The following is a 22,390-nucleotide window of genomic DNA, read 5'->3' on the forward strand; positions in this document are numbered from 1 at the left end:
CTTCGAGGGGGAGAAGAAGTGAGCGGGCCGGGCCGGGAGGCGGGGCGGGCTCCGGGCGGGGAGGCGGCGGCGGGGCCCGGGGGCTTCACTCACCGCTGCTGCCCGCAGGATCACCATCAACAAGGACACGAAGGTGCCCAACGCCTGTCTCTTCACCATCAACAAGGAGGACCACACGCTGGGCAACATCATCAAGTCGTGAGTAGCGCTGCGCCCCCCTTCCCCCCGGCGCCGGGCAGCGTGGCAAGAGCCGCGGCGGGTGCGGGAGACGCCGCGTGCTCCGTGCAGCCAAGGCCGGCTGGTACCGCCCCGCCGGGCCCCCACGTATCTGGTGCTCCCTGGCGCTTCCCACACCATCCTTTGGCTCAGGGCAGGCGAGGCCTCCAGCCGCAGCAGCAAGTGGGGCTGTGGGACCCGTAGCTTTTCGGTGCGGGGTCTGGTGAAAATCGTCCCAGCTCACACCCTTGTGTTTTCTTTGCTTAGTGCAACTGCCCACCAGGCAGCAATTAATTGCTCTGGGAGCTACACACTTGTTTACGCTGGTGCGGGGGTGCAGAATGGGTGCTGTGCAGCCCCCTGAAAAGGGACCACTTCACCCAGCGTGCTGCAGCTGTGGCTCTCGACTCTTTCTCCCAGGACCCATTTATAAACATGGATGGCCAGTCCTGACCCCCAGGGTGTGGGGCATAGGGGCCCCCAAGCAGCCCCTTGCAGGCTGGAAGTCTGCCAGTTGGCTAGGGAAAAGCCACAGTTGTCTCCTTTATAGGAGAATCCGTTTTTAAAGATTGCTCATGACCCTTTCCTATATTCTTGCAGCCCACTCATGGGTTGAGAAATACTGTGCCAGAAACTGTTATATGACTCTTACGTAGTTGAATAAGCTGTGGACAGACATTTAAACCTGTGCAAGGGCAAGTTATTTATTCAAGGCAGACAGGTTCTCCTATGGTTGTAAGCTATCCTGTGATATCCTGTGTACAGGCCTACATAAATTACTCCATGATAGATTGTTTCTCTGTGCCCTCAGAAGCTCTGTCACCCTTCATCATTTGCGTTACAGGTTTCCCTCGCTTTATGCAGGTTCTGTATGTGCAAATTCACTTTTATGCAATGACCCTTTTTATACCAAAAATTCGTTATATGCAAAGTAAATTCACTCTTATGCAACTCGTGTAGTGGAAGCCTGAGCGCTTTGTTCTGTGCTGCAGCTGCGCCACACCCCCTGCACACCCGGTGGTGGGGGACACATCGTATCGCGGGGCTCAAAGCACAGCAGCAGCCGCCTCCACCCCACACACAGAATGAGGGGCATGTGCCCCCCCGGGCCTCTGCTTGTCCCACCACCCAGCCCGGTACCAAATTTGTCTTGTAAAAGTGGTAGAAATGGGTCTGGGGGTCAGTGCAGTCAAGGTCTTGGAACGTGTCCATTTGTTACATTGTAAAGTGGGTTCCCTTTATATGAATTCAGGTTATGTGCCATTTTCCAGGAAATGCACGTGCAACATAAAGCAAGGGAAACCTGTACTCCTGTTTCAGCTTGCAGACTAGGACCTGTCAGTGTGCCAGCATGCATAGGTTTTATGAAATGCATTGACAGGGATTTGGATAAGGAGATTTAGTTTAATCAATCTAAAGCAAATAAATATGGTCCCTCTCTTTTTTGTCTTGCTTCCTTTTGCACCCCCCCCAAAAAATGGGATCTGATGATGTTGAGAAACATTTGTCCCAGCAGCACAGTTGCATAGTCCAGGATCTTACAAACTTTCTGTAGATAAAGGATGCAAGGCAGGGGTCAAACAGTTTAAGTCAGAAGTGGGCAAAGTAGTGGATCCAGCCAGCACTGAGTCTCTGCCTTGTACTGTCACAGCCCCATGCTCCCGGGTTGTACATGGAGACCAGCTGGCAGTGACATGGGCAAGGCATGGCTGGGCAGGGAGCTGCTCCAGGGCTGGGATTTTGCAGTGGCGATGATGCAGTGTTGGAGCAGGGGCAGAGCCACAGTCTGCTGCTTGCCTACAGAACCTGCACTTGCCAAAGGGGCATGTGGGCAGTGGGTTGCAGCTCTGCCCCAGCTCCACCTTCACATCTTGCTCCTGGCCACATGCCCTGCCCACACGGGTCCTGCCCCAAGCAGTGGGAGCGGGGGGGAGGTGGCAGGCAAACGGGCCTGGGCAGCAGACCTGAGTGCAGCAACGGCAGCCAGGAGCTGCCACCACAGGGGTGCTAGAAAGTGGACTCTGTCATGGGCCTCATCCAGCCCATAAGCTGGGCTTTGCCCACCCCTGTTTTAACAAAACCTTCCTCTCCCATTTTAGGCAGTTACTGAAAGACCCGCAGGTGCTTTTTGCAGGATACAAAGTACCACATCCTCTTGAACACAAAATTATCATTCGAGTTCAAACTACTCCTGATTATAGTCCTCAGGAAGCTTTCACCAATGCCATCACAGACCTGATCAGTGAACTTTCCCTTCTGGAGGAGCGGTTCAGGGTAAGCATGTTTATTTTGCTAAACTGCAGCATCTCTACAGAAGGCTGGCCCCCACACCCAATAGAAAACTATGGCAATTAAAAGCTACTGATTTAAAAAGGAAAAATTACTCTCGGCCAGCTATCTCCATCAGATAATTTGATTAGTCTTGGTTGAATTTGGTTCTGGTAGCCATGCAATTTTTGTGAAGCCAAGGTAAAATGTAGTTGTTACTGTGGGACGTTTGTGCAGATTTCATAGACATTCGGGCTGGAAGGGACCTTGGAAGATCATTGAGTCCAGCCCCCTGCCCCAGGGGCAGGAAGTCAGTAGGGATCATAGGATCCCAGCAAGATGGACATCCAAATTTCTCTTGAAGGCGTTCAAAGTAGGTGCTTGAACCACCTCTGGCAGCAGTCTATTCCAAACTTTGGGGGCTCGGACAATAAAGAAGTACTTCGTTATGTCCAGCCTGAAACAGTCATGGAGGAGTTTGTGACTGTTTGACCTTGTCATCCCTTGGGGTGCTCTGGTGAACAGACTTTCTCCCAAATCCTGGTGAGCACCCCTGAAAAACGTATAGGTGGCCATTAGATCACCCCTGAGCCTGCGCTTTTCCAGGCTGAAGAGTCCCATGGCTCTTAGCCTCTCTTCACAAGGTCTGTTTTCCTGACCTCTGATCAGGTCTCCTCTGCACCCTCTCAAGCTTCTCCACATCCTTTTTGAATTGTGGAGCCCAAAACTGGATGCAGTACTCCAGCTGTGGCCTCACTAAGCCAAGTACAATAGGAGAATGAAGTCCTGGGATTTGCTTGAGAAACATCTATGGATGCAAGCCAGAGTTTTGCTTGCTTTACTAGCAGCAGCATTACATTGAAGGCTCATGGTCATCTTGTGGTCAATGATGACCCCCCAAGTCTCTTTCTTCCGTAGTGCTAGCCAGTGTAGCACTGCCGAACCTATAAGGATGCTGCAGGTTTTTCCTCCCAAGGTAGACAACCTTGCATTTTTTGGTGTTAAACACCATCAGGTTCTTGTTCACCCATTTGGTGAGCCTGTTAAGGTCAGTCTGGATCGCCCTCCTGTCCTCAGGTGTGGATGATTTACCCCAGTGTTTGGTGTCATTGGCACACTTGGTCAGTCTGCTTCTGATACCAATGTCCACATCATTAATGAAGATGTTGAATAGTACAGGCCCAAGAACGGAGCCTCAAGGGACCCCACTGGTCACAGGGTACCACAGTGATTGACTTCTGTCAACCGCCACCCTCTGGGTCCGACCACGGAGCCAATTCCTCAGCCAGCAGATCGTGGTGAGGCCGAGGCTGCAGTTAGCCAGTTTTGCCAACGGGTGATCATGGGGTACCAGATCAAAGGGTTTTTTGAATTCAAGATATACAACATTAATCTCTTCCCCCTTGTCCAGGTGATAGGTCACCTGGTTGTAAAAGGAAATAAGATTGGTCAAGCAGGACCTACCTGCAACAAACCCATGCTGGCTATCCCTCAGGATGTTGCCATTGGCCAGTCTGTTAAGAATGGTCTCTTTGATAATCTTTTCTAAGACCTTCCGCAGGCTAGAGGTCAGGCTGATGGGCCTATAGTTTGCCAGATCCACTTTCCTCCCTTTCTTGAAGATAGGCACCACATTGGCCTTCTTCCAATCTTCAGGCACTTCACCAGAGCGCGAGGAGTTCTCAAAGACCCCTGCCAGGTGCTAAGCTGTGTGCTAGCCAGCTCCTTGAGTACCCTGGGATGTAACCCGTCAGGGCCTGCTGATTTGAAGGTGTCCAGCCTCTCAAGGTGTTCCTTCACGAGGTCAGCATTGATGGAGGGTAAGGAGTCTCCCTCACCCGGGCCTCCCTGTCCTGTAACGGGCAGGGTCATGCCATGGGACTGGTGAAAGACTGACACAAAGTACCCATTTAGCAAGTTGGGCTTTTTTCCTGGGCATTGGTTGTCAGTTGCCCCATCTGGTTCAGCAGGAGTCTAATGTTGCCCTTGCTTCTCTTCCGGCTCCCTACATATCTGAAAAAGGATTTTTTATTGTCCTTGATGCTTGTAGCTAGTTGGAGTTCCGTTGCTGCCTTGGCTTTCCTGGTTCGCTCCCTGTGGGTCCAGACCAGTGCAGAGTATTCCTCCTTGGAGGTGGATCCAGTCCTCCATCCTTTGTAGGTCTTTCTTTTTAGATGCAGGAGGTCCGCTAATTCTCTGGAGAGCCAAGGGGGCTCCTGTGCCCTTTTGCTGCCTTGCCTCTGATACGGAATAGACTCTGCTTGTGCATCCAGTATCGCTTCTTTGAGGAGCAACCACTCGTCCTGAAATCCCCTCCCCTTTGGGTTATGGCCCTTTAGAGCCTCACTGACAAGCTTCCAGAGCTTGTTAAAGTCAGCTTTCCTGAAGTTGGGGACTGCGTAAGTAATTGTAACTTGTTTATATCCTCCCAAATGTTTGATTCTGTTTCCCTCCCTCATTGTCAGCATAGGTTCTCTCTCTTCATACTCTTATCACTATAGGCTGTTCTAGACAACAGATTCTTATACATGTCTGAAAGGCAGAGTTCTTGTTCTTTCAAGTCTTAATTTCTTTTCCATACTAGGAAGTCTCTCAGCTGCTTTAGCTGGGATGAAATTTTACTTGATCCTTGTTTCAAAATAAAGCTGTACTTTGCTAAAGAATAAGTAGATGGGAGCTGAGTCATAACTCCTGATAGCAGTGTTAGAGAATAAAGCAGCCAGAGGTAGGAAAGCCTCTAACTTACTCTTTTTACCATGTACACTTCTTCCCAAAATTAAAAACGATGGATGTGTAGAATGAGGGTTCTCCCTCAGGCATCAATGGTGGTAGGTATTTATGCTTCTGCTTTAAATACCAGGCTTTCATAGCTAAGCAGTAGTTCATTAAAAATAATCTTTTCGATCTGAAATAGTTCTTCTACAACAATTTATGTTCCTGCTTTACTCACCTTTAACTTCTCGATTCTCAAATTGCACTTTGAGAAGAAATGAGATCTTACTGATACAGATGTTAATACCGACTTCCTTAATAACAGTAATTTTTCTTTCATTTTACAGGTTGCCATCAAAGACAAACAAGAGGGAATTGAATAAACATGAAGCTTCAAGCGGACTGTTCTTTGGCTTTGGATTCTGTATAGGTTTATTTTCATTATTATGTAGTGTGGCTATTTAGTTGAACATATTTATATGGGGTTGATTCAGTGCAAGACTTGGCAAGCTTGCTCTATGCAGCTTCTCTCTCCTTCCCCCTTACACCTGCTCTGAGCTGGCAGGCTCCATCCAGGCTAGCCTAGGGCACTAAGCATAGGGGCTGAGCTGGGACCATGCCGAGTATTCCAGGCTACAACAGGGATGGAGCCTGCTCCTGGAGAACAGTCTAGATGGAGGGGTGACCTGAGGCTGTGGAGAAAAGGGGCAGGCACAGGGACAGGCACAAGAAAGAGGCAAGCTGCTTTAACCTCCCCCACACCACCTGCCTCTATGCAGAGGTGGTGGGGGGTGAGAATTAAAAATGACTCTGCTAACATTAGAGTCTATACATGGAAAATTTATAAATTTGAGTGAATATGGTATTTGTTGTCCCAGTACCTAGACATCTAAAATGAAAGTAATTGAGTCATGAAAGTAAGTATATTTTTGTAGCACTTTCTCTGTCCACCCGCAAAAAGCCACCTCTGCATTGCCAAGTGAACTGGTATTAAGTTTTATTAAGTGTCATTTCTATAAAACAAATACACAAATTGTGGAAATTCTCAGTAAAAGAAACGGGATGTTTATAATAACAGAATATGTACTGCTTGCATGACAATGGCTCTCTAGAAAACGTCATGATTACACTTGTAAACAGTCACTAATACTGCACTATTTCCAACTATGGGAGTGAAAATTGTCATCAAACAGCAAGCTATGTTTTCTTCCAAATAGCTGCTATGTTCACACTAGTTAAAGCAACGAGATAAGTGAAGGTAGGATCTGTTATCACATTGTTTATTAAGACGTCAGTCAGCACTTCGCCGTTTGCTCGAAGTTCTGGCCATTTGAGAATCTATTAAAAGAAATGGATCAAATTTGGGTCTGTGTAGGAAGGCACAATACTGCAGTAAGAAAAACAAGATGCTACTGGCTAAGAGTGTTAAGCCTGATGTAATAATAATTCAGGAAATCTGTACGTGTTACAGATTTTTTTGTCCACTTTTTGGAAACTAGTCTCAGTGAATGTCTTGGTGCTAGTAGCTACTGGCTGCCTTCCTGGTGTATATAACCACACCCCTTTGCTTTTGGTATCATAAGACTTAAAGTTTTGATTTATGTTTGTGTTTAAGACAACTGAACTCTGTTACTTATCCCATGGAGGAAGATCACTGCTAAAGCTACCAGCTTTTAAAGTCAGAACTTTGGGCTATAGCGATCATGCTGAGGTGAACCCTTTCATTACAACTGTGCTCCACTTTAAGTACTCCCTTCCTCTTGTGGCTGACTTGGCATCAGAGAGCAGTCTCAGTTATTTAAAAAGTTCCTGAGCACATTCACATGCACCAGGAGTGACTGAGCTTGTAAAAAGCAATTCTGCCTTCAACCTGTGCCAGATACTCAGTTTGCACAGCACATCCTATTCAGCACTAAAAGGAAAAGCCCATGCCATACCTGGGTGGCAGCTATACTCTTGTCTGAGCGCTTTCTTCTTGCAGCAGTGCTCCAGGCCGAGTGGTTGCTGAGGTTGTACATCCACACACTTCCGTTTTCATCACCACAAAACACATACTCCTTTGCTGCAAGAGCAAAGAAAGAAGCTCAGGTCCCAGAGGCTAAAGCTGAATTAGTTTAGGCCACAGATGGGCACAATGGTGGATCTAGTAGGCAGCCAGACACCATTTCCCAGCAGCCCCTGCCCATATTGCTGAAGCCAGTTTCCATGGCGACCCTGGGCTGGGGTAGAACCCAGGACATGTGGGCAGCAGATCACATTTCTGCCCCAGCTCTGGACCACACTGTCATCACTGCAAGATCCCAGCCTAGCCATGTATCCTGCCAGTACTGCTGGGGCTGGTCTTCATGGAAACCCTGGTCCTTCCTACTCACCAGGAAATGGAATCTACTGTGGGCCAGACTTAGCTTAAACCAGGGCTGGGCAATGTAGTATGTGTTAGGTTCACTTTTTCCTCTAGCTGCAGGTGGCAGCCCTAGATCAAGATGACCCAGAAGGCTGTTTTAATAGAATATGGCCTGGTGCTCCTAATGAAAAGAGGAGCAACAGCCTTGCCATCCAGTATTGTTTGTTTTCCTACTAAGAACTGAGTGAATTTTTGTGGTAAGGCTATTGTGTTTTAAGAGCCACAGAACAAGATGGAAACCAGTTTCTCTTGCTGGTTTCATACAGGCAGCATCACTTTCACTGGGTGATGTCAAGAGCAGTTGTTAAAGGCCTTCTCTGAAAAGGCACAGCCTCCAAAGGAAGCAGTTCTGCAAGTCTTTCAAATGCAGCTTGGCTAAACACTCAGGCTTCTCTCAGATTTCATCATAGCACGGATCCCGGTTTTCCCCTTTTGCAAACAGCTCTCCCCAGGCTGGCGGAGTTCCAGCCTCTAAGTGCTGCTTGCAAAAAGGGGTGGAAACCCTATGCCTTGTCTTAAGGGGGAGGGGGAGAGGGCAGGGCCTGGGCCTCTGAATCTGAGTTAAGGGCTGGTTCAGACTCACTTTCCCTCCTTTGGGGCAAGTAGGGTTTGGGTGGGCAGCAGCTAGGGGTCATCAGGTGTGGGTCATGCTGCCAGGGCTGGAGGGGGAAGGGGGACTTCAGGGTATGTGGGTGTGGGTGACACTGGGGGGGGAGGGGGAAGGAGCCCCCTCCCCCTTAAGAGCAGGGGTGTGTGGATGGGGGCTGGAGGAGCAGGGAAGGTCTGTAGGCACTTTGGCTGGCATAGGGGAACCTGGGTAGCATTCCCTTGCTAGGACCCAGGCCTGCTTCAAATGCTGTAATGCTGGGCAACCATCCTGTCCCTGTACTGCAGGCTAGGGCTGGGCCCAAGCCCACAATTCATGTAGCTGCAGCCCCCCCCCCCTTCCCCAGATGAGGGGCTGAGTGGCCTAGCCACCCACCGGCCCCTGGCTCCCCAACCAAGCATAGCCCCTACCCCACACAGGACTCTGACGCTCAGTCATGCCTCTCAGGGGTCCCGGGCCCCACTACACAGCTGCCCCGTGGAACCCTGCCCCCCCACACTCAGGGCCCCCTGCCCTACCCTTACAGCCTCCTCACTACTATTCCCTCCCACCCCCCACAAACCCCACTCAGAAGCCCCCTGCCTTGCACGCAGCGCTCACATGATATCCTGCGAGTCACACACCAGCCCCAGCCCTGAGCACCCCCTTAGCGCTTTCCTAGCACTCTAGCCCATAACAGCTGTGTTGACTGGCAGTGTGTGTGGTCACAAGGTACACTCAATCCTCCCACAAACCCCAATAGCAAGGAAGTAAGATGATAAAGGGGGCAGTTTGTATGTGTCTTCAAACATTCATATTGCCTGTGATACTGGGGATGAGGCACTCCATGAGGCTTTTTCTTCCAAAGTCTTCAAAAAGTGCCAAGAAAGGTATGCTTTATGGCATTTTTGTTCTCTAATGCAAAACCTTAACAATCATCTCAGGTGCTTGTAAAGGATCAGCTGCAGCTGGACACACATCTGGTGAGCTAAGGGAGAGCTCTGATTTTCCATGGTAAAAAATCCAATGCCAAAATACTTATATTTAGAATTTGTTTTAGTATTATGATTAAGGCACTGGGAAACTTCCAAATTACTTTAAAACTAAATATATGAATAAAACGTTGTGTTCAACTGATACATACATAGTGGAGTTTCACGCTAAAAAGTCCAAAATCCAAGGTTTTCTGCAGTTATCAGATTATTTTGGATTTTTTAACAGATAATCAGGATCCCTGATCCCCCAAAGGAGACAATCTGGTGACTGACTTGAACATAGAGGGAAAGCTGGGTGATAGCAACCACGAAACCATCACATTCACTGTCCATCGCAAGGCAGGAAAATTAGCAGGGTTGAAGTTTTGGACTTCAAAAATGCCAATTTCAGCAAGCTCAGGACAATAGTTGGGGAAGTGCTGTGGGACCAGGGACCAAACAACGGCTTGCACATCCGTTGTATAGTTCCAAGGGGGACCATATAATGGCTGTGTAGGGAGCAGATTAGGAAGGCTAAGGTGGCAGCTGAAGTTAAATTAGCAATTGAAATCAAAGACGATAAGTCCTTCTTTAGGCAGGTAGGGAACAGGAGGAAAACAATTGGGAGTGTGGGGAGACTGCTCAGCAACTCAGGACAGCTGGTTACTGACGCTCAGGAGAAAACTGAAGTCCTGACTGACTACTTTATTTCACTGGACCAAGAGGAAAATCATGCTAGATAGAATACAGAATGTGCATGGTGGGAATGACCATCTTCCTACTACTGACGTCAAACTAGTATGCAAGCAATTAAAAACATTAGACATCTTTAAGTCAGCAGGACCAGATGAACTTCATCCAAGAGTGCTGAAGGAGCTGGCCAAAGTCATCGTGGAACCCCTGGCAAAACTTCCAAAACTCATGGTGCTCAGGGGAGGTCCCTGAGGACTGGAAGAGGGCCCATGTCATGCCCATCCACAAAAAGGGGAGGAAGGAGGACCTGGGTAACTATAGGCCAATTAGCCTAACTTCTATCCCAGGGAAAATCCTGGAGAAATTCATTAAGGAGTCTATGTGCGATAGGTTTGCAGAAAGCAGGATTCTGAATGACAGCCAGCATGGCTTCATTGTGGGCAGGTCTTGTCTTACTAGTCTCACCTCCTTCTATGACCAGATGACTTACCACCTGGATAACAGAGAGGAGGTTGACACTATAAGGCCAAAAGGCCTTTGATCTGGTATCCCGTGATGTTCTCATGGGAAAACTGGAGGATTGCAGGCTTAACTATTTGACAGGTGGGTATGACGTAGGACCCAGAGCATTCTAATGAACTGATCTGTGTTGTCCTGGAGAAGTGGCCAGTGGTGTCCCTCAGGGGTTGGTACTTGGTCCAGTTCTTTTCAACATCTTTATCAATTACTTGAATGTGGGGTGAAGAGCTCACTGGCCAAGTTCATGGATGAGGGAGTTATGAGGGAGCATGGTCATACCTGAAGATAGGCTGCAGATACAGGCAGACCTAGACAGGCTGGCAAGCTGGGCAGATCAGAACCAGATGAAGTTCAACATTGAGAAATGTAAAGTGCTCCACCTGAGGATGAACAATCCCCAACATACTTACAGGCTCGGTGGCACTAAACTGACTAGCACCGTGACTGAAAGGGACCTAGGGGTAACAACAGGCAATAGTATGAACATGAGTCGTCAGTGCGATGCTGTAGCTAGCAGGGCAAACAATACTCTAGCATGCATTAACAGATTCATCTCAAGCAAAACCAAGGAAGTGATTCTTCTGCTTTACTCAGCACTGGTGAGACCGCAGCTGGAGTACTGGGTCCAGGTCTGGGCGCTGCACTTCAACAAAGACATGGTCAAGCTTGAGAGAGTCTAGATCAGAGACTTGCATGGCAAGCCATACCAGGAAAGGCTGAGGTATCTGGGACTCTTCAGCCTAAAAAAGAGAAGGCTGAGAGGGGACTTGGTAACAGCGTATTGCTACACCAGGGGAATACATCAGGGGCTTATCCAACAACTGTTCACCAAGGCACCCTTGGGGAAAACTAGGAGTAATGGTCACAAACTCCTGGAAGACTGTTTTAGGCTTAAACACTAGGAAAAACTTCACAGTTAGTGTGTCCAGGCTGTGGAATAAGCTCCCCCCAGAGGTGGTGCAATCACCTACCTTGGAGATCTTCAAGAGACTGGACGGTCATCTTGCTGGAGTCACCTGACCCCAGTTGTCTTTCCTGCCTAGTGCAGGGGGGCTGGACTTGATGATCTTGTAAGGTCCCTTCCAGCCCTTACAATCTATGCATCTATGAATTAGGCACAAAGGCTGGAAATTTCACCACCAGCTTCAAGTGCAGGAGTCCCAAGGGAGAATGCCAGTATAAACACTTGTGCTACAGTACTGCTTTCCTTCAAATGCTTCTGAGGCACTCATGATTAAGCTGCCAACAACTGCTTTGAGGTGCAGAACCAATAAGATAGCAAGTGGGCAACAAAGCTGGGAATAAAACCCAGGCCTATACTCCCAAACAAGGCAGGAGATCTGAGACCAGCAATACAGAAACACCCAAGTTCATTCACCTCTATAGAAGGAATTTCATGCTGCTTCAGCATGCTCACTGACAGCTCAGCTCACCTGGACAGGTGCTGAGGGTGAGGTAGGGCAGGTCTGTTGGTGACCACTCTAGTTCAGCCAGAATAACTGCAGAGGCTGCTCTCTGACACCCATTTCCACTGGCCTCCATAGATTGACTCCAGCTCCACATGTAGATAGTACCTGCCTTAGAGCTCTTGGAAACTAGAGAAACAAATGCCGTGCAGCAGGTAATCATTGAGTTAAACACAACTGGAGAACATCAAACCCTTTTCAAAAGAAAATGGTTACTCCTCGGAAACACTGAACAGCAACAGCTGAGACTCTCCCACCCTTCCTTGCCAAAAGGAGACGCTTTATTTTTTTACCTCCAGTACATCCTGGAATATTATACACTTTCTTTTTTGGAAAGCAGAATGAAGAAAAAACATTTTTTCTAAACTTAAGTGCCTTCAACACTGTCTCTCACCCCATTCTCATTAAAAAAACTAAAAGACTGTGGCATCAATATCTACACAGTCAGATGGGTCACTAATTGGCTGGAGGGCCACACACAGAGAGTGGTGGTGGACGGGTCTTATTCAACCTGGAGGGATGTGGACAGTGGGGTCCCCCAGGGCTCGGTCCTCGGGCCCGTGTTGTTCAACATCTTCATCAGTGACTTGGACGAGGGGGTAAAAAGCACCCTGTTCAAATTTGTAGATGACACTAAGATGTGGGGGGATGTGGGCACACTAGAAGGGAGGAATAGGATGCAATAGACAGGTTACAGGGGTGGGCGGATGAGAATAGGATGGGATTCAATACTGACAAGTGCAAGGTGATGCACCTGGGGGGGAAGATCCAGCACCATACCGACAGGTTGGGGAACTCCCTTCTCGTCAGTGCAGAGGCAGAAAAGGATCTTGGAGTCATCACTGATGCCAAGATGAACATGGGCCAGCGGCGTGGGGACGCGGTCAGGAAGGCCAACTGTACCTTGTCACGCATCCACGGATGCATCTCAAGCAGGTCCAAGGAGGTGATCCTCCCCCTCTATGCAGCACTGGTCAGGCCACAGCTGGAGTACTGCATCCCGTTCTGAGCACCACACCTCAGGAGAGATGTGGCCAGCATGGAGAGGGTCCAGAGGAGGCCACCCGCATGATCAGGGGCCAGCAGGGCAGGCCCTATGAGGGGAGGCTACGGGACCTGAACCTGTTCAGCCTCCACAAGAGAAGGCTGAGGGGGGATCTGGTGGCCGTTTACAAACTGGCCAAGGGGGACCAGCAGGCAATGGGAGAGTCCCTGTTCCCCTGAGCACAACCAGGAGTGACCAGGAATAACGGTCACAAGCTGGCAGAGGGTAGATTCAGACCAGACATCAGGAGGTGCTACTTCACAGTCAGGGCAGCTACGATCTGGGACCAACTTCTAAGAGAAGTGGTGCTGGCTCCTACCCTGGGGGTCTTTAAGAGGAGGCTGGATGAACGCCTTGCCAGGGTTGTTTGACCCCAGGACTCTTTCCTGCCCATGGCAGGGGGTCAGACTTGATGATCTACTCAGGTCCCTTCCGACCCGACCACCTATGAAACTATGGCTGCATAGAGCAGGGACAGAACCTAATCTCCAGCTGACTCGTTCCCTTTCCTGCTTAAGTAAAGCTGAAATCCTAGCTGCTTCTGAAGGCCAGTCTCCATGGATGGGTCTGATTTTCAGAAGAGTGAAAAAGCCTCCGGGGGGGAGGGGAGGAAGGTGCGGTGCGTGTGTCCAAAACCAGCAGCTAGCACACAGCAAAACTGTCGTAAGAAAGGTTAGCTTGATCAGTGGAAAATTGAGACTGTTAACAAAAAGGAATGACTGGTAATATGCCTGGTAATGCAACAGTTGCTGCACTGTGGAGCAGGAATAAACACAGCCTGCTTCTATTTTGGTCACAAAATCAGCTTCCCTGCTTAGCATACATACCCTAATTTTGGGAGGCATATTTGAGAGAAAAGGTGTATGTTATATGCAAGACAATATGGTAGATAATAAGAAAATATAGGAAGAAGCTAATGATTTGATGCCCAGGATTCATTGCTGCTATACAAGTGTCAGATAGTATTAAATCAGTTCCCAGGTGTCATTGGCTACAATTAGTGTTTTCAGGAAAAAAAAACATGCGCCCCCTTCCCCCCCCCCAAAAAAACAAAACAAAACAAAACCAAACCCCAAAACAACCAAAGGCAGGCCAAGAAAAGTTGTCCTCCAGGAGAGACTGCACAGGCAGCTACTGAAAAACCAAGTCAAACGTTTCAGGGTGTAAATGACACCACTTCCTAGTTCAGGTCAGGACACAGCAGCTCCTTGGCGAAAGGGCTTCTGGTTTGTGAGTCTGATGACTATTCCTTAGCTTGCCGTGATATTAAGTCTTGCCTCAACCAAATTCTAATATTATAAAAGCCTAAGTCTGTCCCGCTGTAATGCTTTATTTGAGACAGCCAATCAGAGTGCTTCAAATGTGGGGACGCACCACCGTGATTCGAAAGCCGCACCGAGGACCAGACGGGGTGGGGGAGCCGGGTCCAGCAGCGCTCACCTCGGCTCCCCAACCCCGCTCCCTGCAAGAGGCAGAACAGTGGCAGCATGGGGCATTAGGGGGTGGCACTCCATCCCCTTCCCCACCCCCGTCATTCTCGATGGGCAATAGGCTAGTATATAATAAAACCTTATGAAGGGCAGTAATAAGCCACTTGTTTTTACATCACAGGTGGTTCTTGGTCCTGCACAGCTGCAGTGGAGCAGCAAGAATCAACAAAAGCCTTAAAGAACAAGTACTGCAAAAATAACTCAAGTGATCCAAATGAGCTGCATGCTCTTTCCAGTTCATCTAAAGAGCTTTCATCTAAAGAATACCAATGGTTTGGTTGACTGACTTAACATCTTTTTAAAAGGATTCAGTTTGTCCTTATGCCATACACTAAAATCAAACGAACTATTGTTCACAGGCTTTTTGGTGCAGAGGAAAATAATTACTGTACATTTAAGCACCTGCTTCTACTTTAACACTGGTCTCAGCCTTAGGTGCCTGTCTCCTTTGAAGTCATGGCTTTTCTTTAAAATCTACATCAGGATTCGTATAATTTATACAGCATCTTCAGTCCTCCACAGGGAAAGCAAACATAGTGGTCTTGGCCCCATCTCAGGTGCACAATAACCCAACTGGCAAAACACAGGGTTTCATCTATATGACATACTGAGCCTGGATTTATATCTAATGAATTGCAGAGAGGAGTTCTGGAGTTTAGTGTTGCTGTAAAGTTGCACTAATTGCATATTTTATCACTGGTTAACATTCACAAATCTAGCCCCAAGTACTTTGCAAGGGATTCTGGCCTCAAGTAAACAAAGCGACAAGTAGTCGAGTTCATGCTCACCTACAACATCCTTGTTCAAAAAAGCCAAGCCATCAACTCTATGGGAAGCGGTCTCTTCTCCCTCCTCATCAGGAAACTGGAACGTTACTTCAAAAGGCCTTATGAATTGGGAACAGTTAAGTCCTGTGTGAGTACTAAATGAGCAAATACAATCCTTGGCCATCACAGGGGCACTTCAGCAATGGAAATATAGTGCTAGCTAGATCTTCTGTGATTGGCCAAGATCATTCCCCACTGAACACTTAGCTGCAGTGTGTGCTATCAGGTTTTAAAGGAGCCGAACAGAAGTTTGCTGAAGAACCACTGTCTGTCCTTGGTGCTTACAGATCTACTGCTGTCCAGCATAGTGCAGCTTTATGGTGCTAACAATTATACTAACTTGTGCTGTCAGTTTAAGAAGGGCAAGTGCCCCTGCTAGCCTGGGAAGTACTGTGCAGAATTTGGTCTAACAGTTCTATGCCAAGCCCCAGGCCAGTTTTGAGCTGTATGTACCACCTTAAACAATCTGAAGACAGGCCCTGTCTCTAATGGACTCCTACAGATGTGTGGGGAGCCTACTCCAATCCACTGGAAATCAAGTCCACTGGAGCACAGAAACTGACACGCTCCAGCAGCCTTCCACATCACATGCATCAGCATCCCCACATTGAAAAAATGGCAGCGGAGCACTGAAATAAAACATGCTTGATGAGCTTTAGCTCAAAGCGCCCCACCACCTTTTTTTCAGTGCAGGGACACCAAAACACATGACACTCAGGCACTTTTAATTAGTGCAGCTCACTAATTAAAGTGCCCAGGGTCGCATCCTGGAGTACATGTAAAAATGCCCAGTGTGTCCTCATCTCAATCTTGTGTAGCCCTTGGACAGCACAGCACCAGCCCTGCACTGAAAAAGCTCAACTTTGGGGAGCTGTCACCAACCTTAATTTTGCTGCACAACAACCAGGCTGGAGCATGCCTCTGGCCAAATGATCACTTGCCTTTGTGGGCACAAAAAGTGTTCCAAGCATGACAGGAAAACTTATCTGACCCTTATTAGCTGCCTTGTCTTCAAGGTGGTTGACTTCTCTGCCAATTAATTCATGGAAAGCTTTATCTCCCCCTCTTGGCTAGGGCATATAAAAAGAACGTCTTGAAGACAGGGTCTTACCTGTTCTTCTGTGGTCTATCCAATCTAATATCCCAGGCAAAACAACCATCTTCACAACCAGCTAGAAGATACTGATCTGGGCAGGAAGGGACCAGGGCAATCCGTAATGGCACAGAGACAGCTTCCATCACCAACAACTGACTGGCAAATAAAGCAAATGATTACACTCTGCTGGGAAGCAATTCTTCCAGGAGTTCAAACAAAACATGTCTCACGTGCATGGAGTTACCTTGCTTTGAAGTTGTAGTCACAATCTGGAACACCGATATCCCACAGGGCGATTCTTTTGTCATAGGATGCAGCTGGGGGGCACAAAAAATTACCAGCTATTTAGAGCAAGCATTCTGCCCATATTTCTTTTCCCTCCATTTGCAAATTCTCCTTTGGTTATATGATATTTATTTTGTCTTTTGTGAGGCCTTTCTAAAGGCTTCCCTGCTGTGTTACAGGGACTCCTTTATTGTTAAGCTCTAAAAGGAAAATCCCAGCTTGTCTGAATCTACTGTCAGAGAAAACAACCAGCTTGCTCCTGCCCAGCTTCTCCCCTCTAAACCTTCCTTCTCCATGAAGTCTCTCTCAGGTTAATAGGAAAATCTGTTCCCATACCCAATCCTTAGCCTCTGTCGAGACAGCCCATAAAGACAGTGACTGGCTCCAGTTCCAGACGGTGGAGTTTTTTGCCACTTTCTGAATAGAACCGGCATCACTTCACTCTGCAGAGCTGACTTATTTTACAAATAATTATGGCTGCTCCCACTGGCAAACAAGCATCAATCTATAGTATGAAAGACCTTATCACAGTTTAAGGCTCCCCACTACAGAAAAGATGTGGACAAATTGGAGAGAATCCAGCCGAGGGCAACAGAAATGGCTAGGGGGTTGGGGAACAGGACTTTGAGAAGAGGCTGAGGGAACTGGGCTTATTTAGTCTGGAGAAGAGAAGCCTGAGAAAGGATTTAATAGCAGCCTTCAACTCCCTGAAGGGTGGTTTCAATGAGGATGGAGCTGGACTGTTCTCAGTGGTGGCAGATGATAGAACAAACAGCAATGGTCTCAAGTTGCAGTAGGGGAAGTTTAGGTTACGTATTAGGAAAAACTCTCTCACTAGGAGGGAGTAAAGCAGTGCAACAGGTTACCCAGAGAGGTGGTGGAATTTCCCTGCTTGGACGTTTCTGAGACCTGAGTAGACAAAGTCTTGGTTGGGATGATCTAGCTGGGGATGGTCCTGCTTTGAGCAAGGGGTTGGAGTAGATGACTGATGGCTAGAAAATTATATTTAGATATTTGTTTAGAAAATGGCTTTTAGATAGAGTAACTATTCCATTAGAACCACATTCCAGGGTCTACGGCAAGGGTTAATTGACTTCTAAAGTACAACATTTCGTGTTCTCAACCTTCAAAGGCAGATGTTGTCTGGAGCCAACAGACAAGCAGGCACATACATTCTGGGAAAATGAAAATATACAAATCATAACAAAGATAGGATCCTGCCGCATTAGCATCAGGTCACAGTGCCTAGCTGCAAAACCCCTGGGATTTCCAGTTCTAAGTGGAATATCCAAACTAAGATACCGGCAAATGACCAAATTAAAATGTGTGCGTGTAATGGGTTTATGGAGATAGAATTTTGGCTGACAAATCAAAACGTGTAGAAAATGACAGCTACATGGAAACTAATCACTGATGCCTGGAAATGAAGAGTCATCAAGGGAAGAATACAAAAGGAGAAGTTTTCAGAACAGCAAGTTGGCATCAGCCCTTGACCTCCAAGGCTGCTGATGTCTAACAATCAAGCAAAGAACCACAAGGTGGTGCTCAAGTACCAGCTGAATGCACTGGTCTCCTTGTGAACCCCCGGGACTGCAAAATAATTGGTATTGTATTCTGTAATCATTTTGCTTTCTTTGCCTGCATTGCTCTTATTTTCTATCACTATGTATCAATAAAATACAAGAGGAGGCTGAGAGGTGATCTTGTGGCTGCCTACAAACTCATCAGGGGGAGGATACAGCAAGAAAAAGGGGATACAGTGTTTACCAGGACCCTTCTGGGGTTAAGTACAAATAATGGCCACAAATTGGAAGAGAGAAAATTCAGATTGGACATCAGGAGAAAATTGTTTACACTGAGGGTTGCCAAAATATGCAATACGCTTCCAAGGGAGGTGGTGCCATCCCCTTCCTTGGAGGTGTTTAAAAAGAGATTGGACAGCTACCTGGCTGGGGTCATCTGACCCCAGCACTCATTCCTGCCCAGGGCAGAGGGTCGGACTCGATGATCTAATAAGTCCTTTCCAACCCCAACATCTATGAAACTATGAAAATGTGCTTATTATCAAACAGACCGAGGTGCGATTGGTCTGAAGGTTGTTTGCCCAGAACAAGGTAGGACTGGGTCATAAATCCAGTGCAGGGAATTTGTGTAAGGTGAAACCATATGGTAGCTCCAACTAGGTTGTTAACCTAAGTAACTATGTCTGTGTTGGAGTCTTTTGTGCAGGAAGTCAGTCACAAGTAGTTGTGGTTCCCTGACCAACTTAAAGGTCAAAATGCATGAAGTGACCTGCTGTTGGCTTGGGATATGCTCGATAGGTTAAAACCCAAGCTTGTTAAGAGTAACCGTAAGGGGGCTGTACTGCATGGGCTTTTCCTGGTGTGTAGGTCTTTGCATGAAAAGGTGTCCAGGCTGCACGGAGGAAAATTTTAATGCCACGTTGAGTAAGGATGTGGAAAAGTGGCAGGTGCAGGCTCAGTGCTGGTGATTCAGACTCTGGATAAGTCAAAGGAGGTTCAGGCTGCAATGAGGAAAGCAGATGAGAAGGATCAGGAATGTCGCCAGCTAAAGGTGTGGAGGAGGCGCAGGCATGGAACGCCAAGGTGGAGGAATCCAAGGCAGGGTTACGACAGGGTCCTTAAGGAGACTCAGCAGATGGTACTTGAGGTGGTTCACCTTTTCATGTGCTATCAGGAAATAGGGAGACTCAAAAGACAGTTGTTGGGGGCTCAGGGAATTTTGACTGCTGTGAAGACAGAAGGATTCCCTGAAAATGATCCTGAGCTGTCTCCCCTGCCCTATGATCTCCCCCGCTCATGGTATTGGGACAACCTTGATCTACACAGTGACGATCCCATGGGTAAGGGATGTTATGAAGCAGCACTAATCCCATCTACTCCTCCAGAACCTGTAGCATAACCGGTGGTAATGCTGAGTGTAAATACGTTTTTTGGAGTGTGATAAATGACAAACAAAGCAAATTATTATAGAGGATAAGAATAAGGATGATACTGATGGAAAACCAAGCATTGATCAGTTGTTTTGTGCATGCTGGCAGCTCACAGGGAGGAGGGAGGGAGGGGCTGGGGATGTGCAAAATCCTTGTCCCAGGGTTTCCCAATAGGGGTGCTCCATAGCAGCTGTGAAACTGTGGTGCTTATTAAAATAGATCAGTGAGAAAGGCCAGTGGTTATGATCTGGTGGGAAGATGACAACGGGGCTCCAGCCAATACTTGTGGATACAGGTGCCTCAGTATGCAATTTGAAATGCCAAAGCCAATTGTTGAACACAGGATGTTGGAAGGCCTTAATGGGAAGAAACAGGGATCCTAGGTATTGCTACGCTTCAGTTGTCTATGAGGATGGACTTGCTTTTGCTTAACTGGGTGCTTAGGCAAGTGGAGAGCCCAGACCCTGGGGCAAGAGTAGGCTGCCTGAAGGCAGTTGAGGCTTTGGAAATACCAGGGGACCGGAGTCCTGCTGTGAGGGGTCTGAGAGTCCAGTCAGTCTGGGCATGGAGTGAGTGTGGTAAGATTCAGACACTGGAAAAGGTAGGAGGAGGGATCCAGCCCCCCAGTGGCAGTACAAGTTCCTGGAGGAAGTGGTCACTCACAATCTGGTTGAGCAAGAAGTGCTGGTCGAAAAGCCAAGCAGAAATAATAGTCCCATCTGGCCAGTACACAAAAGTGACAGGAGAAGTTAAACAGCTGACAGTGGACTATTGGGCTCTCAATAAGGTTACTCTACCTCAAGCACATGTGGGAGCCAGAGATTATAGCACTCATCAGTGAAGGAGCAAAGTGGTTCTTGATACTGGACTTGTCTAATGCGCTCTTTGCAATGCCTCCACACCCTTATTGTTGGTGTAAGTTTGCTTTTACTTTTCAAGGCACACAAGATACCTTCACTTGGGTTCCACAGGGATTTCATAACGCCCCTGTCATATGCCATCATTATGTGGTCAAAATATGGACATGATTGACAGATGAGGACCAGGGGCATGTGTTTTCCTATGTAGATGATATCCTGTTGCTTGGTAGAGATGAGCAGGAGTGCTTAAACTCCACTGAGACACAGGGTTCAAGGTGAACCCGAGGAAGGCACAACTAGTTACAACCTCCTGTAAATACTGGGGATACAGCTAGGGAGAAGAAGGACAGCTCCCCAACTAAGATAGGGTCAAGTTAATTGTACAGTAGCCATGGATATTATCACTCTGAGATCTTTTCTAGGCTTGACTAATTTTCCAGAAAAGTCATCGAGGATTATGCCTCAAAGATGGAGCCATCGTACTGTCTGCTTCAGAAAGGGGAGCCCTGGAGCTAGGGACAGGAGCAAGACTTGGCAGTAGCGATGCTGAAAGATGCACCAGCCCAAACCCCAGCACTGGTGTACCCTCAATATGGCCATTCATTTGTGCTCTAGTTGGAATCGACTTCCTGAGATATAGGAGCAGTCCTGGTGCAAGATCATGGTACAGGTTTGTGACCAGTGGCATCCGCCTCTAGGGTCCTCACCTTGGTGGAACAGGAGTTCATCTCCTGTGAGAGAGGTGCTCACCCTGGTGTGGGCACTCCAGCATTGGGACTATTTAATTGGGATGTCCCCAGTGGTTCTTAAAACTTAACCCATATGCAGGTGAAGTATGTGCTGTCTGGAAAGGCCAATGAGGGGTGAGCATCATCCTCCCAGTTGGTTATGTGGACTTTAGCACTACTGAATCAAAACAAGCAGATGGAAAAAATGCCCAGCTTGTCCCTGTGTCATATGCCTTGGTCATAGAGGGAGCTGAACACCTGTGTCCCCTTCCAGAGGATTATAAGCCTGACAAGTTCCTGCATCATGCCTCCCAAGGAAGTGGATAAGAAGCAACAGCAGGTATAGGCTATTGATGGGTCAAATTATGATGAAGAAACCACAGACCTGGTTTGCAGTGATACAAGTGCCACCTGCTGGTCAAGATGAAGAACTAGTCAGGTAACAATAGGGATGCGTCAGCCACACTCAGTGCAGGCAGCTGAAGTTGTTGTGGTGGCACGGGCCCTGGAGATGTCAGCAACTGAATGCTCAATGATAATTTTATCGGATTCAGATTAAGTTATTACAGCACTGTCAGACTGGTTGCCAATCTAATGAAGATGGTAGATGGTAAGCCTGTAGTGCACACAGAAGTTTTGAGGTACATCTGGAGAATGGCCCAGTAATGGGACACCCCAATAAATGTTGGTGAAAGTGAAAGTACGTGCAAGGGAGGGGCTGTATGTGGAGTGGAACCAGATGGCTAATGCAGAAGCAAAGAGAGGCAATCGAAGGCTAACTGTGGAAGCCAGAGAGCCCAGAAATGGTAGGGGCCACCCCTGTAGCCCATGTTAACCAAAAGGTGCTCCCTGACATAGATTTAGTAAGTCTGCACCAAGCAGATCCCTCTCTTACAGAGCTCATGCAGCAGACAGAACCTGAAGGCTGGAAGGTCTGGAAAAACTCAGATGAGCTGCTTCTGGCTCTGAAGAAGAGGGATGAAGAGGCTCCTGTATGGGTGTTCCCTGCAGGGATCTGGGAGGTGATCCTGATGGTACACAACCAAGGACACCTGGGGATCGACAGAACACTGGAGCAGGTTCAGGCAACGGGCTGGTGGCCCATGATGCAAGAGGGTGTGGAGCGGTGTGTTAACAACTCCTTTTCCTGCGCTGCTTACAGTCCAGACACCCAGACCATTAAGGGTCCTCTGGGTCATCAGCGGATTGAAAACCGATGCAGCAAAGTCCAGGTAGAGTGCCCTGCAGTAGAAGAGGGTTCAAGTAAT

The 22,390-nt window shown here is 47.8% G+C and overlaps 2 protein-coding genes across 4 annotated transcripts in view; one reads left to right on the top strand and one right to left on the bottom strand.

The window, feature by feature from the left end:
- Position 1: 1 nt before the first annotated feature.
- Positions 2–5,598, top strand: POLR2J (RNA polymerase II subunit J; the record flags this gene model as incomplete). Its single annotated transcript, XM_019545289.1, has 4 exons — positions 2–18; positions 109–198; positions 2,316–2,490; positions 5,544–5,598. Coding segments are annotated over 4 exons (318 nt in total), but the record flags the coding sequence as incomplete, so codon positions are not given.
- Positions 5,599–6,176: 578 nt separating this feature from the next.
- The window catches only part of LRWD1 (leucine rich repeats and WD repeat domain containing 1), a 36,970-nt gene continuing 20,756 nt past the window's right edge, over positions 6,177–22,390 (bottom strand). For 2 of the 3 annotated variants that reach the window (XM_019545410.1, XM_019545408.1), the window contains exons 11-16: positions 16,541–16,613; positions 16,312–16,452; positions 15,162–15,259; positions 11,806–11,967; positions 7,134–7,258; positions 6,177–6,534 (exon numbers count right to left, since the gene is read on the bottom strand). In XM_019545410.1, the coding sequence (XP_019400955.1) occupies positions 6,394–6,534; positions 7,134–7,258; positions 11,806–11,967; positions 15,162–15,259; positions 16,312–16,452; positions 16,541–16,613 (740 nt within the window). In that variant the 3' untranslated portion in view covers positions 6,177–6,393. The remainder of the gene's footprint in view (positions 6,535–7,133; positions 7,259–11,805; positions 11,968–15,161; positions 15,260–16,311; positions 16,453–16,540; positions 16,614–22,390) is intronic. The other variant, XM_019545411.1, reaches the window with a different exon arrangement.

This window comes from Crocodylus porosus, unplaced genomic scaffold (assembly GCF_001723895.1).
Source record: "Crocodylus porosus isolate Cpor-Errol unplaced genomic scaffold, CroPor_comp1, whole genome shotgun sequence".
In the NCBI taxonomy this organism is placed as follows: domain Eukaryota; kingdom Metazoa; phylum Chordata; order Crocodylia; family Crocodylidae; genus Crocodylus; species Crocodylus porosus.